This window comes from Balearica regulorum, chromosome 16 (genome assembly GCF_011004875.1).
Source record: "Balearica regulorum gibbericeps isolate bBalReg1 chromosome 16, bBalReg1.pri, whole genome shotgun sequence".
Taxonomy (NCBI): Eukaryota; Metazoa; Chordata; class Aves; order Gruiformes; family Gruidae; genus Balearica; species Balearica regulorum.
The window spans coordinates 7,517,268-7,536,105 of record NC_046199.1 but is presented as its reverse complement, the minus strand read 5'-3'; the positions used below and the strand labels follow the sequence as shown (position 1 = coordinate 7,536,105).

General features: G+C 40.0%; 1 protein-coding gene across 3 annotated transcripts in view; it reads left to right on the top strand.

Annotated features, from left to right (window-relative positions):
* Positions 1-18,838, top strand: part of PREX1 (phosphatidylinositol-3,4,5-trisphosphate dependent Rac exchange factor 1) — a 167,142-nt gene that overhangs the window by 73,849 nt on the left and 74,455 nt on the right. For all 3 annotated transcript variants that reach the window (XM_075768814.1, XM_075768813.1, XM_075768812.1), the window contains exons 4-5: positions 6,342-6,446; positions 9,740-9,841. In XM_075768814.1, the coding sequence (XP_075624929.1) occupies positions 6,342-6,446; positions 9,740-9,841 (207 nt within the window). The remainder of the gene's footprint in view (positions 1-6,341; positions 6,447-9,739; positions 9,842-18,838) is intronic.

The window sequence follows — 18,838 nt, the reverse complement described above, 5'->3', positions numbered from 1 at the left end:
ATTTTTGTGTGTATTTTAAAACAAAAAAAAAATTTGAAACCCGCAAAGATCAAAATCAAACCCAAAGGACAATACCTCGTTTACAGTAGTTAGTGTCTGTGCATACATTTATCCTTCAGTGAAGGAAAGGTAGTGTGAGATGGCTTATCTTGCTGAAATGCAGCACAAGTTACAACACACAGCCTTTTACCATGGAATAAATGAGTACCTGCATTCTGTAGCTCAAAAGCAAACAAAATTTGGCTTTTGGACTCATAACGCTGGCTCAGGAATGCCAGAGACACAAAATGTGAAGTAGTCATATGATACAAATACACTCTGCCAGTTCCAAGTTGTTTAGGGCATTTTGACAAGCTACTTTTGTGTCATCTGACTCTGTGCCTCATAGCTGTATTATTTGTTCTCCTACTACATCCATAATATGGTCATGTGTACCTGACCCAGTCAGATTGGAACTGCTAGGTGATCCAGGAAAGCACAGACCCGTACTAGGGATCGTGCAATTGCAGCTTATGATCCTGCCATTGCTTCCCTCATTGTAATTTGTTTCTTATACTGTGAAATTCTTCCTGTGGTAGATTTTTGTTTTATTTTTAACTTGGCCCGATTTTCAATCATATATGTGTGCCATCCTCTAATATGTATATAGAGCATACTGTATATGCAAGCTCAGTTATTATATACACCTAGTTACAAACTGGACTCATTTAAATGCAAAGTTACCTAATTTACATGTATCATAATTTGAAGTTGCACATTTTTCATGTGGAGCAGCCCTCCTGAGATATTTGAAAATTAGAAAGCATCTACATAATAGCCATTTCTTCAAATTCTTATTAACTGCATTAAGCCACAGGCCAACTTTCTATCAAAATATGTTCTATTACGCTTTCATAATCAAAATTCATGCTTTCACAGTTCATCAGGACTGAGCGGACAGCAATTACACAGCCATTCATTGCTCATAGAGCTTTACCAACTACCCCCCCCTTGTTTAATTTTTATTTATGCTGTGACAATTACTAAAATAGTGTCAGAAAGTGTTACACTGAGACCATGCCCAAAAATTGTATCAAATGTGAGGACCGACTGTCAGCTGCTAAAAAATATACTGGTGAACTTAGTTAAAGCCACAAATACACACTAGAATCATTGCCTACCAACAAGATGTGCTGTACTAATATATTATTATGCATTAGTGAGGGTATCAAAATTAGAAGGCTTTTGAGTGATGCTGTCAGATTGTCTACTTTGTTTCAGAGTGGCGCTGAATAACCAGAAATGTTAACATCCTGTCATTTGACTGAATTCAAGCCTGGTGTTTGTAGTCATTGGCAGTGTTTTCTTGTATATGAACATGTAATTCTGTAATTTTATTACTGTTAAATGTAATAATTATGTAATGTTTCTTATTTATCAAACATGCAACAATACAGGAATTACGACACTGTAATGCATAGGGATGAGTGCTGGTGAGAATTTGTTTTCTGATAGAGGCAGTTTGACTGCGATCAGCTTATATTGCTGTCTGTCGAGTGCATTGCAAATAATGTGTACATCCACTGTTTTACAATCCCCTAGGGAAGAAGCAGCTTATGCAGAAGGAAGTAAAACATATATTCGATTCAGCATATATAGAAAAAGCTGGTCTCATCCATAATGACCTTAAGGAAATGCAGGAATGCCATTACGAGCATTGTAGTACCTCAAGTCTGAGTAAGAACAGTCAAAAGAAGATTATCAAGAGAGGAGGAAATAATCTGTCCTTGCATGCAGGTTGTGCCTAGGTTTTTAGAAGACAAGCTTCACAGTGGGTATTTGGGAGCGAAGGAGATGGGGTTTGTGCCCTGTCACAGTGAAGGCTTCCATAGTGAGTTTCCCTAATTGGGGCTGTTCTGATGAAGCAGAGGCATTCATAACACCCCCCCCCCCCCGCCTGCCGTGGCTCAGAAACTCCTGAAGGTGTTTCCATGGTGCTGAAACCAGTTGGGGTTTTTTAAATGATGTACGATATTTTGCCACCCAAGAAGCCCTTGCAGCACACTTGCGGTTTCCTAGAGAAGCCGCCAGCTGTTCTCTTGCAGTGATGCACTCCTGCAAACATGGCTGAAGAGCTTTTTTCAGAGTGCACATTGTTAGCCAGTTTACCTGGGGAAAACATGGGTAACATACTACTTTGATCTTTTGTTTTCAGTAAGGTTCTCTTGTTGTTACAATGTGCTTAGAAGTGCTAGGAAGAACACTCTGTCTTGCTTTTTCATTCTCATCAAATGATGGTGTATCCTCAGGGGAGTTTGCAGTGAGGAAGTGACATAAGGCCTGTGAATCTTGGATGTATCAGTGTATCTTCTATCATGATCACCTGGCGAGGTCATTCTTAGTCCTGATTATGAACCCAGTCCTTGTCAGCAGCCAGATGTTAGCACAGGTGCTTTTCTTCAGAAACTCAATGTTAAAAGTGCTCATAAATTTGGTGAATAGCTTGAGAATTCTTGAAGCACTTTTTTTTTCCCCAGACACTGCATTTCTTAGTGGTGCATGTTTTCTGTACATTTCCTTGTATCATATATCTTTGATAGGGATCCCCAGATTCCCCATGTGGAGTTCCACCAGACTGCAGTGTTTGGGTCCTGTTCATGAGATCTGTGTATCCTAAATTGCCTCTAATCTACATAGGCCTTGACTCTTTTCCTGGTTTACCTTGGCCTAGAAGAGCCTCACTCAACAACAGTCCACTGATCTTCAGAAAGAGGCCACTACTTTTAGTTCTTATAAGCCTCCAGGATCAGAGTTGATTCATTTATAGTAATGCTAGGACATTCTCGCCTGGATCTCCAGCTCAGAAGGATTCATGATCTTGAGTAACACTGAAACAAGCAAGCAGATTGCTGTTTTACTTCAGAAGACAGACATTGTTTGCCCTAGTGTGCTCCATTTGATCAGATGGTGGTGAGAAGTTCATTGTCTGATGCTAGGTGCTGGAATTTATTCTGGAGTTGTAGTTCAGTATGACAATAACAGACAGTAAAGAACATACTTAAACATTCATTCAAAATCCAATCCACAGCCTCTTCTGGCGTGCAGAACAATCTTTGACATCAAAAGGAGCGTATACACCCAACTTGGAATGATCATACCTCATCAGTATAATCTCTTTTGTGCAGGTCATGAAAATGTATGACTGTCTGCAGAGCAGAAGGGCAGACAATTGACAGATGCTTCATTTCTGATATTGCCATATTGCTAGAGGTTTGGTGATGTAATAGCTAGGAACTTGTTCAAGGGAAACATGTTTTCTTCTCATTTTTAGGAGCAATGTTGCATGAGTGATCAGTTTTACTGTCTAAGGCATCAGGGATCTTGTTTTGCTGAGAATTATATCTTCTGTTTTGTTTAGTTTTTTCATGTTGACAAAATTGGCTTCAGCCTGCTTTGGAATGAGACAATGCCTTGCCTTGTTAAAAATATGTCCAAATAAAATTATTAGTTTTTTAAAATGTCTTATTTGCTTTTTCTAGTCAAAATTATTTTCAAATTTGCACTAATCTGTGGGCAGTTCTGATGGACCCAAAATAACATATTTGGAGAATAAACTCCAAAGATTTATTTTAAAAGATTTATTTTAACTAAACATCAGAACAGTATAGACTTATTTCTGTCACCAAAATCAGAAGGTCTAGCTGTGTATCCAGCAGACTTGCTGAGTAAGAAGGTGCCATTTTTTTGTGGTCACATCTCTGACCATAATTGCACTTTAATATAGAGTAACTGCAGGTTCAGAATTCCTGGGCTAACATCTGTAATTATGTAACTGATAATTTCCTCACCAAGAGATGGGAGAGTCCAGGACTGAATGTCACCCAGAGAGGAAATTAAACACTTCAGACACTGAGTAATTTAAAGCATAGTTCTCATATTTGTGGGTCTCGTGTATGAAGGACAGCTGGAAAAGACTTGATGAAAGCACTCTGGTGTGTGTATAATTATTGTACCGACTTGAGCTTTAGCAAAGGGATTTTGTCATGATCTAAATATAACCCCTAGAACTCCAGGCACTCAAAGCTGCAGTCAGAAACCTGAGCAATGACATTTTGTGTGCATTGATGTAACGGATGCTGTTGTGTTAATAGTTACTATTTTTAGTTTCAAGCATGCTGCTTGTGTGCACCAGGGAGTTGAGGAGAGGTGAGAGAGGAAATGTCGGAGAAACTCAGATATCTGTCTTCTCATTCTGTAACTCTCCAGTTTTTATGGTTGAAAACAATCCCGTGCCTCTCAATTGCCTCTTTTCCATTGTGCTATGGACCCAAGCCCTGCCTTTTCCTGCATCTGGTGGTCAGAAGCCTTTGTTTCTTTTCAGCTTCCTGGTATTAAACTCCAGTATTCATATTAGCAGCTGTAGATGGAGGATAAAAGTCTTGAACATCTGCATTCCAGCTTTTTGCACCATACTCTTTGTGGCTGTTGTTTTATTTGCTTTGTACCATTGTTGTTGCATTTGGACATACATCTATTTATTCTCAATTCTTCCTTTGGGAAGTACAAGGAGGGGGAAAAAAAAATCATCAGATTAGTGATAAACCAAGCCCAAAAGCATTTTACAGTCTCTGAGCATGTACATCAAGCCATTGAGCACCTGACCAGAATGTCAAATTTTCCTAAACTAAAATTAACACAATTTCTTTTCTATGTGACAATAGTGAAGGGAATGCTCAGTGAGTGCAGCTGTATTCCCATGGATTCATGTTACTTAACTCCTTCACTTGGCAGTAGTTGTTTGGATCACTATGAGCTGTCTTAAAAGTAGTTAGATGCTGCAGATATCTTCAGCTAACACAGGGAGCTCTACATCTCTGAAGAATGCTAGGAGTCCAATCCAAACTCAAAAAAAAACCCCAAAAACTTCCTAGTTCTGGAGAGATGAAAAGGTTCTCATGGAATGTTTTCAGGCCAGGATCCTAAATAGAAAATTAATGATGTGAATGCCACAACAAACTCTGGAGGGCATTGTCTAAATGGCATGGTACCCTGAGATGCCAGCTCTGGAAGCCTTGCATATTACCCCTGGCAGAGTGCCATGCTAATGCATCTAAATTACTTCTGCTATGCCAAGTAGCTTGTCTGAGTACCTCTGCATGGCACTGCATTGTGGCATAGAAGCTGACCTGAACCAGGAAAGAAACTAGTATTGTGAGAAGCACAAAAAAAATGATGGGTCTTTTTGGCTTCTGAATCGTTTTACCTGACTGAAGCCTCATACAGTGTCTTGACCCTCCTTTTATTCCAGTGAACGCAATACTGGAATCTTGTAACGTAGCTGCTGAAAGTTCAGCCATTCCAACAGCCTTGAAAGGATCAACCCCCCTCCTTGCCTGATCTGCTCAGGCATGGCAATAGTTATTACTGCTGCTTTTGTGAATCATTTTGGTGTTTCCAGATATGTCATGTTTGCAATGGGTTCAGCATGTCTGATCGTTTTAGTAAGAAGAAGTTGCACTATCTTTGATTGTGGAGATCAGTGAAGGAGAACTTGATGCTGCCAGCTGACCCTTGTTTCTTAACAGGGGATTTCATTCCACTGCATGTGCTGGTGGGTGTGACATGTTCCAGTGTAAGTATGTCAATCTAGTTGTGAAGCTACCTTTCCCTTCCTTTAATTTCTCTGTGTTGGTTATTTTGTGTGTATGTGATGAAATTCTTCCATTTAGGGAACTTGATCTGGACAACTGACCCACTGGTTAGTGTTGCATTGAAATAGTGAAGTCTGCTGCTTGTTTCAGAACACAGAGTGAAGCAGCCCAACTCACAGGGGGTTTCTCCTCAGCCCTGAAAGGCAGGGGATTTCCAGCTGGTTGCTTTGTGTTATAGTTCCCCTCCAAATTGCTGAGCTTCTTCAGGCCTTGGTTTTTCCCAGCCACCTCTGTTTCTTCCTCCTGCTGGGGTGCTCAGCGCAGCTCAGAAATGTGAGGCCCCTTGTTCCTGGCTTTACTCCTCTGGCTACTCCACTGGAATATCCTGGCATGTATGCAAGTATCCCTGAGATAGCAAAATCCACTTTTTCAGCAAAGAATATATTATTTCAGTGATGCGTTAAGAGGAAAAGTGCTGGAAGTCACTGTGCTCAGAAAACTGATGTTAACTTACAACAGAGTAAGTTAGGAATTAGTGGAACACTTCTATGCATTATTCATATTAGAGGAGTATCACACGCTTCATGTAAACTGCAACCCTAATGCCACTCTGAGTGCATACCCCTTTGTAAAGAGCTTGATATCAGACTGTTACGAAATAGTCACTCCAGTTTTGTCTGAGTCAATAAATTACTATGTTTTTCCTTGCAGAAAGACAAATTCTTTGTCTACGAGGAGTACTGTAGCAACCACGAGAAAGCACTCAGACTGCTGATGGAATTGAACAAGATCCCAACAGTGAGAACATTCCTCCTGGTAAGCACCTTCTCTAGCACTCTTCACTTAATGATCTGACTTTGCACTGTGCTCATAATAACTCTTTGGTATCCCAGGAACGCCAGGCATTTTGCAGATATTACCCGTTCCAGGTATGCAGCACTCAGGATGGATAGGTATTGAAATCACTGATGAGTTCAGGCATAGAACTAAGTGCAGCTCTGGTATGAGTGATTTCGGTAGAAACAGAGAAGATTTAAAAAAAAAAAATTTTTTTTAAAAGAAGCAACAGAAAATTTGAGCAGATTGTGAAAGGAGTAATCAGCAGGGCTGTGACTAGTTCCCAGTGGATCTGATTCCCAGCTCAGTTCTCTGACCAATTCACAATCTGCAGACCCACCAGAAAAAATGTGGTCTGCTTCTGACACCCTTTTCCCCATGAGTCCAGTTGTGGGCAAGAAATGTAGTCTGGGTGAATTGTTTTGACTGCGTCATTGCTGCTTGTATCAAAAATAACCCAACTCCCCATCCAACCCATGATGTATTAGTGTCTATGTTGGGAGGGACTGTGTCATACAGCCTTCAAATGCCTCTATAGAGGCTGGGCTGGGAGGAGAAACAACCAGTAGACAGTGCCTTCTGCCCAACATTCCTTATTTTTCTTTCTTTTCTTGGATGTTTCTCCTCTTATCCTTCACCCCAATTCTGCTTGATTTTTTGAGTGTCTTGTTTTCCTGGCCATGGATGCATGGCATTTGGAATGGGGTTGGCATGTAGGTGAGGCACTAATTCAGCACATTAGCTTTTTTCCTTAGTAAATGCTATGAGGTAAAAGAAAGGCTGGCTTTTTGCAAGGCACATGCTCTTCTTTCTGCTCTTCTTCTTTCCTTTTTGCCAAAGGTCTGCTCTCTTTCCCAATATAGTACAGCAAAAGAAAACTTCTGCATAAATGTCTGTCACAAGCAGGGCCAGAGCATTCTTTTAGCCACAAAATATAGGCCTCGGAGGGAGCAGCAGGGACAAGCACTCCTGCTATTGGGTAGTTAGAATCTCTTTCTCATGTCTGAGTTTTAATGAACTTTGTTAAACCATTAGTTTGAGTCACCAAATGACCCCTTCCCCTGTTCTTGTGTTCCTCTGGGTGCTTCTGGTGAGGAAAACTAATGAGAGAGAGGAGAGACAAAAGTGCATGTAAAAAGTATCCTTCCCAACACTCAGAGTGTTCTCCTGCTTCCACTGGATTGGCAAAAGCCTCCTGCCTGTGCTACTGGCAGCAGCTGGCAAACTGATTACAAGGCACATAAAAGATGTCACACTGTCTGCTGGGGGTTGCTGCAGCACCTGAATTCAAGAGAGTCTTAAAATAGCAGTAAATATGAAAGGAGAGGCTACACTGAAGTGTCTGCTTTGCTATGACTGCTGTCATTTCTTCCAGGCCTCCCTTCTTTCCTGCCTCCTAAAGCCAGTGCTATAATGCCACTGTGCAGAGAAAGCTGCATAAAAATACAAAGCTTTGCTTGTGAGGATAGATTTGGCCCAATTGCCCCCTCACAGCTGCTGAAATATAGAATGTGGGAATGTGTTTGAAAAATCAGTGAGTGTTAAAGGGCAGTTTTGAGCCCAGAGCTAGAGAGAGGGCTGAAAGAAGAGACGGGAAGGACTGAATCACTTGAGACTTGGAAAATTGGACAGGGAGCATTGTGAGCTGGTAGCCAACGTCACAGATCTAGAATAGCCTGGGGAAAGGTTATTTTACAGACGATTGTCTGTAAAAATACCAGTTAGGACTAATGAGATTTATGTATATCTGTGAACATTCCTTGAAGAGGAGGACTGTTGAACTACAGCCAAAAACCCACTAAATTTCAGAGCGCGTCTGAGCCACCACAGCACACATTTCACAGGGGAAAATGTTATCAGCGATGCCCCAAAGCAAGCATGTCTTGGCTGAACTGAGTTTAAACTTCAGCTTCTGTTGACAGGACAGGTTTGCAACTGGGGTGATTTTTGGAGCAAAGTTGTCCAGATTCATGGTCGAACATAGGAATGTAGACTAGTTTATCTGAAATAGATTTGAAGTCCATTGGAGTTCACTACCTGTCTCTGGTAGTAGCCAATGGCAGAATCTTCAGGGAAACATATAAAAAGCTTACAGTAGGTCAGTATTTTTTATCACACAGAGATTACAGATTATTGTGATAAAATAAAGACAAGTCAAGGACTGTAGAATTATTTTATTTTTTTATGCCTACCCAAGTCTTATACTGCTCTTCCATGTCAATCCTGAGAAATGAATTTCCATAATATACTGAGAAGTTGAACATCATTTATTTTGAGGCAGCGTGCACAAATTTATCCATGAAATGGTTCTTCTGGAATGCAGAGCCCCTCCAAATTCGTGTGAGCTCATTGTGTGAGTATTGCAAGGGTTGATCAGTTGCTGCTTCTGTTCCTCAACCTAAAATCTATTTGGACTTGGATTTCTAGGTAGAGAAATGCCCTTCATCTTTCTGTTTGGAAGTCGCAGAGCTTCACAAAATTAATCCTGAAATCCTTTTTTTGTTGTTCTTTGTTTTTTTTTTCAAAATGACCACCCAAAGTAATGAAACCCGTTTTCCTTAAATTTCACTGCCTCTTGCACCTCCTACCTGGAAGGTAGCCCTGCCTGCATGTCCCATAGCCTTTTTTGCTGGGCAAGCAGCAACGTTGGCTGTGACTGGTTGAGAGCTACATGTGTGCTGGTTAGCCGGCCAGTGCGCCCATGCTGTTTGTCCAGCTGTGCTTAGACATAATGTTTTGCCAGAGAATTGGTGGATGTGATGCAGATGACTCATTTATTTCAATTCCACTTCAATTTCCTTCAGACATAAGGATTGAACTAGAGTTAATTACATGATTACTAGTTAGTAGGCTTTATTTTAGCCTTCAAGAGTTTTCTGGACCAGCAGTGAAAACTTTGCATGATGAACAAAGACAAATGGTCATATCAATTGTGAGGGTAGGTTGGATTCTTTTGGTGCATCTAGGTTTGCTGATTGTCATCATATTGTTATGATATTTTTTGAGTCACCAGCTGCGTAATATTTCTCTGGGAAGATACCTTTCTACACAGCCACTGTTATCCACAGCAAATTCTGTTTTGCTGATGCACAAAGAACTTTGCAGGCTTGATGGCTGTATTTCAGTGGTGAATGAAATCCCATTTCCTGTATCTTAAGGTGTGGCAAAGTGCTTTCTGACTGTAATACGTGTTGTAGGACTACAAAATCATGTCAAAGATCATCTGAAAGCTTTGTGTCTGAGGTACCATTTGTTTCCTTTTTTGATTATAGGGTTGCATGCTTTTGGGAGGCAGAAAGACGACAGACATTCCACTAGAGGGTTATCTACTGACTCCAATTCAGAGAATTTGCAAATATCCACTTCTGCTTAAGGTAAACCAAACAAAGTATTTCTCCAGATGGCTGTTTTATTCTTGATGTGATTCTGCAATTTTTTAGCTTGGACTTCTGTTGTCACTGCTACCTTCCTAGTTTGCACTAAAAGTTGGATCCTCTCTGAAGAAAATGGCTTTTTATGGGTACAGCCAAAAAGCTGGCTGATGCTGACAGGCTGCTAAATCTTGTAATGGTGTGGATAAACCAGAATAATGCCTTTTGACTTCAGTTCTCTTCAGATGTTTACTAAAGCTTAAGAGTGCTATTTTAGCCACTTCCTGAAAAGCTGTGTTCAGATAGAATTGTCCCAGTGTTCTGAGGGGCTGGATGGCTCTGGGGACTGGAAATGGGATACATCTTTCATCATGAGGTCTGTAGTTTGAGTGTGTTCAGGTCAGTAATGATCAAAATCCAGTATTATCTGACAGCTGTTTGGCGGCTTGTTTGAAAACTGGTCGTCTCAGATGAGTTCCCAAAGGACGGGTGTCATTGCAGAAATGACTACTGCACTTGGCACTAATTGGCCCCCTTGCTAGTGTTCTTACCTAGGAGCTAAAGAATCAAAGACCTAAAAAGAGCTAACTTGCCTCTCATCCCTCCTGGCCAGGGCTGGGTCACATGCCTGATGGGGACAAGGAGAAGGGAGAAGGAGGAAGAAGTTTCTGGGAAAGCTTGTATCACTCATGGCCTTGTAGCTACTCTGTGGCTAACAGCCATCATACAGTGATGTCAGTCTCTTTCTCAATCAGAGTAACATTACATTTACTGAAAGAAAATTAATTATTTAAAAATATAAGAAGAATTTGCCTCATATTTTGAAAGAAAGGTCCCTTCCTGAGTTGTGGAAGAGACTAAGAATTCTATGGTGAGCTGGTGCTCTCAGTCACAGGCTGACGACATGAATCAACTGTATGTCATGTAAAGCTATTGCAGCGCTGTGTCCATACATTCAGCAAGAATAAGGGTTTTCATAGGTACAAGCTGGTTAGCTCAGTACTGATCTCTTGTTCCATTTAAAAGTGTTTGTTTCATCTGATAAATGTTTAAATTATTTCTTTTCTCTATTTTCAAAATATGTCTTTCCTACAGGTGGAAACATTCTGTTGTCTGTGCAGCTGTGCACAAACCCATCTCACAGCAGACATGCACGCACCATTCCTTATGGACCTAGCTACTGGGATTTATGTCTATACAGCCAGTTTATCAGTCCAGTCAATCTGTCTGCAACTCCACTTACAGTTTGAACAAGCAAAAGTGCACGCAATTTAGGCACATAGCAGGAGAAGCTGAGTGAGACTGCTACGAGCATTTCTTCCACCGTATTAATGATGGTCAAGACAGGGCAAGGATGCCTAGGTCAGGAAAGCACGTAAATGGCTCCAGCTCTGATTTATCTTCAGAGAGGACTGGTTGTGTAGAGATAATCGAAAACCTAGTGATGCCTCAGTTTAAGTCCAGTGTGTTTATTTGGGGTTAGTGTGGAGAGAATTTGGTGCCTATTCAGTCTGTGGATCTGCATGATGACTGTGAGCAACATCAATGTGTACAGAAAGGGAGTTCCTATGGCATCCGATACAGTAAACAGGCCAGGGGATGTGGGGACCTTAAAATGTGCATTCCTGACCAAGTATTTTGATAGCATTTATGTTTTCTTGTTTTTGGTCTGTGGTGTGTTGCATGATTGTTATCTAGCTGTGTGTTCAAGACTGAAAGTCAGAGATTGTTTTGATTCCTTCCAGAGATTCCTTTTCTATTTTCCAAGAAACTTCAACCAGAGGAAATAGTGGCTGGGTTCTTACTTTTGAACTGATCTCTACATTTGTGCTGTTACTAAAAGATGAAGTGTTAATCTTCTGCAGATTTCCTGTCATGGTTACCCTTCATATGAAGGGAGTCATTAATGGGTACAGAGCCTGACGACCAGGTTCCTTCATCTATTTATTCCATGCTGGAAACATCTTAAACCAGCCAGAGTGGCCAGTATCTGTACCCTTGCTATGCTAATCTGAAAGTGATCTTTCACCAGTTTTATCCCAGTATTTTCCAAACTTTTTGGACCAAAAGATCGCTGTGTTAGCACTCAGTGTTTCTCATATTTTACTCTGTGTCCCTGATAAACTTGAAGTAGCTCTGCAGTCACTGTGGTTTCTTGTATCAGATCTCAATATATGGGCCACCAGTCATCTCTGGAGCACAGTTTGGGGATCATTTCTTGTGCACCTCAGTGCCTCTTCTTTTTCTCTTTTTAGTATGACTTGGTTGCTGAATCCCCCCCTGCTAATCAAACCTGCTTAATTTCTAAGCTGTTTGGAAAACATAATTATGAGTGGTAGATTTCTATCAGTTTGGATAATCCGTAGACTTTTCATCTACTGACAGAAGCTTGACTTGCAAATTAAAATCTCTATTCTGTTTTAAAAGGTCTTCAAAATACTAGAATGGCAGAACCTGCCAATACTACAAAATTTCCTGAAATCTCAGGGCTTTTACTCAAATGAGTAAAAGAAAAACATCTAAAAGAAACACACACTTTTAATTACAAGGTAGTATCGTCATCGATGCAATGGCATTTTGGTATTCTTCAACTTAAATTTTCCCATTCCTCTGTACCATTCGGGGGCAGGTCTTTTGGAAAATATGGGGTTCTGTATCAAGGATTGGAAGAGCTATGAACCGACCAGTTTATCTTGCTTTTCTTTAAGAATTTGTTTTGCAGGGGAGTAGTAAACAAAAGATTAGAACAAAATAAATATTTCTAAACCATAATTCAAATCTTTTCAAGTTCAATGACAACTGAAATTGTTGTGCTCTGAGGATCAGATTTTGGCCTGTGAATATAAACTGGTGGTTTCCACTTTCTCACATGAGCATGGCTGTGTATGTCAGAAGGCCTACTGGCACAAACCTCCCTTCTTTGAAAGCCAAAACCAAGACCAGCAAGGCTAAGACTGAAACAGTTTCTTGCCTTCTAGCCACAGTGAGGTAGCATAAAGATAAATTTATCCTCTGATGCCAACACTGTGCCTGCCTTCTGGGATGAGACTCTGGTGTTGGGCTCTCCTGTGCTTCACCCAGACGCATGCCTACTTGTTGAACAAATAGCCATGAAGGGAGTGAACAGGAGGAGCTGTGACAAGGCATCTTGTGTAGTTGCATTCCATTTTTCTATGGATTTCTTTTTGTATACAGGCTGATATAAATCACACACTGTTCACTATTTGAAATTTCCTGGACTGGAAATCAAAGTTTTAAGAAAAAGCTGAGGGGAATTTAATAGAATCACAGAATGGTTTGGGTTGCAAGGGACCTTAAAGCCCATCTAGTTCTAACCCCCTGCCATGGCCAGGGACATCCTCCGCTAGAGCAGGTAGACCAAAGCCCCATCCAACCTGGCCTTGAACACTTCCAGAGATGGGGTTTCAGTTAGGCAACAAATCTGCCTTGGTCAGTGAGATTATGCCATTACTAGGGGTTGTTCAGCTCAGAAAATATCTGTGATCATTAGAAAGTATAGTTTATGCTGATTTTCAAAGGTAGTGAATTCATAGTGAATAAACTGGATCACATTCAATACTTGTTTGATACTTGCTAGCACAGAATTACCAGAGTAGGCACAAATGTTTCAGACAGTAGAACAGCTGAGGGAAAATACAGGCCGATGTTAGTCAGCATGTTAGTGCTGACTGGGAAAATGCAACTCTCCAAGCAAGCGAAAAAAAAAAAAAAGTAGATTTAAAAATAACACAACCCTCAAATTAAGTGTTTGCTCTCCCTTTGCTACTGAACTGCAGTTACTTCTCCTGAAATAGCTGGTTTGTATTCATGGGGATTGGATCTTATTTTATCTAATTCCCAGGGCAAACAGATACTATTGTATTCCAACTGATGAGAAAAGTCATAGACCAGAGCTATCCTACTTTCCTCTTTTACTTTGTTTTTAGCAAGAGTTTGTGAACATCCAGATTTTCTGATAACTTTGATATGACCTTGTTCTAGCAAAAGTATTTAGTATAGCTAAGCAGTTAGGTTTGATAAAGATAGTATGAACACAGTAATTCAGACTTGTCTGTGTTTGAAAGTCAACCTAAATAGTAGGGTAAGGCACGTATTTAAAATACTATAACTAATTTTTATGTAATACCATATGGACATATTTTTCAGAGTAATAGCATCTACCATGGAATTAATTTGGGTTACTTAATTAGGAATAATATACTGGAATATCTCCAAGTGCAGATATACCTCAAGCATATATTACCAATAATTTCCGACATAAAGTATGGCATGCTGCAGTTGGTGATCTTTTATGTTTTCTTATCCTCTGATGAAACTATTTGTTTTTTTAACTAACAGATGATGGAGACAGAGCAATGATTCAAATGATGGTAATTGATAATTCAAAATTTTATTTGTAGTTTCCTTTTTTTGTGAACCAAACATTGCAGCTTTGGCTGACTGTAAACAGGTTTTTTGGTTGTTTTTCATGTGTTTGTTTTTTAATTTTAATTGCTTTCTTTGGAAGTCTGTCTAATTTTTGAAGGGTGAGACTCAAACCTAGCCATGATGTTTCATAATCTCTGTGCAAATAGAGCAGTAATGATATTAATATTTTTGTCCCTAATACAGTTTTTATCTGCTTCAGACAGCATGCAAGAAAATTAGCACAGAATTTGTTGGTCACTAAATTAGTTTTATCCCTAGTCCAAACCCCTCCTAATATGACTTCCGTTTCTTTTTCTTGCTGTCAAAGTTCAGCGAATGATTTGAAGTCCATTTGGGGATGTAGGAGGTCTGAATCTATGTTGGCAATGAGCTTCATTATAAAATTTCCTTAAGAGTTAGAAAGGGGCTTGGACAAGACTTGAACAAAACAAAACTGCGCTTGCTGTGATGGGCATTAGGATTTGATAAGAAGAAAAGAAGCAAAAGCAACCAGATGCACAGACCTTGAGAGCACAGACTGTGTGAGTGACTTAAAACTCCAGTGCGTGTATGTACACCAGATAACTTGCCAAGTAAATATTTCTAGCAGAACGTTTTTGATTAAGGCAGCTCTGTCTCACCGATAATAATTGTACGACTCTGTATTAATTAATGTGAACTATACTACTAAAGAGTAGAAGCAGCTGTTGCGTAAACCAATTGCTGAACAAAAAATAGCCTTTTTCCCTTAATAAAGAGCAAAAAGAATACCCTGGGGGAATGGTGATCATGAGTTAATCACACCATTGGGGGTGGGGATTAGGAGCTCTGTTTCTGTCTCCTTCCTCCCAAGGCAGGAGGAATGTGCAGCACATGATAGCCGCACCCCTACGGCTCTGCATAGCCCAGTGCATGTCACAGAGGTGGTTTCTTGTTTGATGTCAATTCTCTTAAGGAATTGCTCAGACTCCAGCCAGTAATGCACATTCCACCTCTGATCCTTTAAAAATATCTCATAAGGTACACAACTCCATGGACAATTTAGGGCAGTAATTACGTATTGCTTCATGTGATGGAAGACTCATTGGTCCTAGGAGGGAAAGAAAAACTTGGATGCAAAAAGCTGAGTGACTGGATTCAGAATCCTCTTGAAAGGGAAAGCCCAAGATTGAGGCACACGTGGGCCTTAACTGCAGCGCCTGGACTTTGAAAGGGAATGATGGGAAGCCAGTGCTGCGGATACAGAACAGGGTGAAAAAAGGTTAACACACCATCCCCCTTCTCCTCCCTCTCCATTCATCTCAGACCTGTTTAAGGAACAGAACCTTCTAATTGGCCATAATTGAATATATTTAATCTTTGGGGGTTCTTTTTGTTTCATTTTTCCCCTTCCCTCCCCCCCCAACAAAAGTGGTGTTGCTTTTAGATTCATAACATTGCCTGGCTGAAATCCAACTCTATGTAGCACAACATTAAAAATTATATATACCCTACAGAGTTGTAAGGAACACTGCCAATTTATAAATCATACTTCTGTCTTCCACGCTTTTTATATATAATCACAAATAACTGGTAATATTTATAAAACTGGAAACATGGTTTTGTTACATTTTAATTTAGCATATGTCATAGATTTGATGGCACATTGAATATAATCTGTTTTACTGATTTATTGTTGCTTGTCTAGTCTTTACCCTGCAGAAACATTGACATAAATTACAAATTTTAAAAATATACAGAATATAAAAACCTGCTATGATTGGCAGGTACACAGAGCCTGGTGTAACATTTATTTTCTGGTTAGTTTAAGTGGAAAATAAATTTTAATACAAGCAAATCTTGAAAACTGTAAAATACAAATATAAAACTCCTGGAAACACTTATATTCACAGAAAGTTGGGGGTCTTTTTAATAAAAAAGCATATTTTGGAGCTGAACTGTTTATTAACACAACTTTTGGAACTGATAAGCAGAGAAATGTCTTTATTATCTCTGTCATCCTCAAATGTTCAGTAAGTAACCAACGGATGTATCTCTGAAACCATATTTTACGTATGCACTGGTTTGTAGTGCAAAGTGAGACAGCCTGGCGAGCAATGATTTGCACCAGTCAATGCACAATGTACACATTCATTACCCAAAATCCATGTTAAGCTATGTCTGTGTGTCCTCAGGAGCAAGAAGATAGGAGGAAGGAATTTTTAAAATATAGACACTTGTAAATTTCAGCTGGAAAACATGTGTTGGGTTGTCAGCTTGAAGTACACAATCATTTTTGCATGGCAAGGGAGGACATGGGGAAGGATGACAGAGACTTCTTTTTTGAAAAAGATCAGTGAAGCAGAATAACATCCTTTTTTCTAGGAAATATTAAAATTGTCTTTACACTTAAACCCGCTCTAGTTTCCTCTGCCTGCATTGTTCACTTGTCATCCCTCATGCCACTTCTTTGCATCTTCCTGTGTAATGTTCTTTTTACTGAGTTCTCTCCTCATAGGTTTTTGTTTTGGTTTTTTTTTTTTTTGGTTGGTTGGTTTTTTGGGGTTAAGCACAATTAGTGAATAGACAAATGTATGAGCACCTGATATGTCTTATTTACATGATTTAGTTCTTTTATTTACATTCTATCATGTTTAGAACTCTTTTAGCCTTAAGCTATTTAAAGCTGCATCTGAGATTGAAATACTTAAGTTGAAAATCCTTTTACTCCATTGCATAATCAAAACCTGGCATTTCTGAGTAAATAGGATGTAGATGTCCTATCATTCCTTTCTGCATGCTGTAGGAGGACACTACAGCTGGATGTGGATGTCTTGGAATGCTCTGTTACTCCCTTTGTAAAATGAGTTGTGTTCTGTGTGTAGGTGTTATGAGTGGCATGACCTCAATCTTTGCAGCTATGAAAGAGGAGTGACATAAAAGGAAAATTCTGTGCCCAGAGGACACAGTTCCCATTTCTGTCTTAGTTCTTTAAAGAACAGATAATTTTTTTTCCCTCAGTTTATGATATGATATACCTTTGCAACTTCCCCCCACCCCCCGCTGCCTCCAAAAAGAAAAGTCAGAGGATAATGGTGAAGATGATAGTGGCTCTGAAAAATACCATCTTTTCTGTTCTCCACTGCTGGTTAATCTGATGGATTAACAAGTCTGTAGCTAGAAAGTAGATGTGTGTTATAAATTAGTTTAAGAAATTCTGTGCAAGGAATAGTTTTCTGCAAATGGCAGCAACCTCATTTTCTGGCCCTATTAGTACACAAGTTGCAATGCATAAGATGGTGATTCCAGACAACAATATATTTGAGCTTTATGGAGGGAAGACAGTCATACCCAAGGTTTGCCATCTGCTCTGTCACTCAGCTACCTTTTGCAGTGTTGTCAAATGTTCTCAGAGTTTACACATCATAGATCTGTTACTAAAATAAACAAGCACCCAGAGCTCCCTGACTGCATTTCAGAAGCACTAGGCTCTGCTCTTAGGGGAATGGCAGTGTCAGAGTAGCGTGGCTCTTCCACAGGTGGCTTAAGACTAGGCAGTGGTGGGACAAGTTCTCTGACTGTCTCTGCTGCTTATGCTGTTGAGGCAACTGCCTGCCCCAACCAGCACCCTCCCTGCCTTTCCCAGCCTCCTCTCCTGCTCATAGGCAGCACTGCAGGTGGCTCGCAGGAGCAGGGAGGATGCCATGTGTATTGCAGCAGAGGTCTGCTGTGAAGGAAGAGTTCTTTCTCTGTGTCTTGGTGGTATTTCAGAACGGGATGTTTAGGCAATGCTAATACGTATCTGTTTCCAAAGTAGTGTGGGTTACACCTGAGCCGCAGAACTTTGTTGATTTTTAATGAGGGTCATGTAGCAAAAATTCTGCACTCTGTTTTGGAAGCAGAGAGCAGAGGCTAGTATCACCAAGGGGCAACACTTCTCTCCTGCCTTTTCTTTTTGAACATTGACTTTCCTTGGCCTTATCTTCAGTGAAAGTGGGGTAAAAGCTTTCATAGGGAATTTCATTTGTGATATCAACTGACATTTGTAGCAGCCAGCCTCTTTTTCCTCTGCATGTTTTACTTCTGTAAATCATCCAAGAGTTTAAGATCATTAACTCCTCTCTTACTGGGATTCCCAGCTGTCAGCACGTTACCCATCTCCTGTCATCCATCTGACAAGAGCCATTGTCAATCTCTATTTATAATTTTCTGAAAAGAGAAATTGTAGCTATGAGTAAATTCTCAAAATACCAAATCTAGTATCAAATCTAGAATAGTTATATTTCATTGGACAAACATCGATGTTCCCATCAGTTCATTTGAGCCAGGATCTGTCTGTGTGGGAATGAAAGCACCTCCCATGGCCGTGTTTTGATTCTCGTGAGACCTGTCTTGCATTACTTAAAGGAGTCTCAGTGGCCAAGTAGTTAATCTCAAGATGCAGATTTCACTTTAAAAGGTTCTGCAAACCAAGAAGTTAATAAATAATTAAAATACTTTGCATTTCTGTAACACTGGGTCTCAAGATAGTTTACTAGTGCTAGTGAATAAAGTCTTGTTCCAAGCACTGTGAGGAAGCACTGAGAGCGTCTG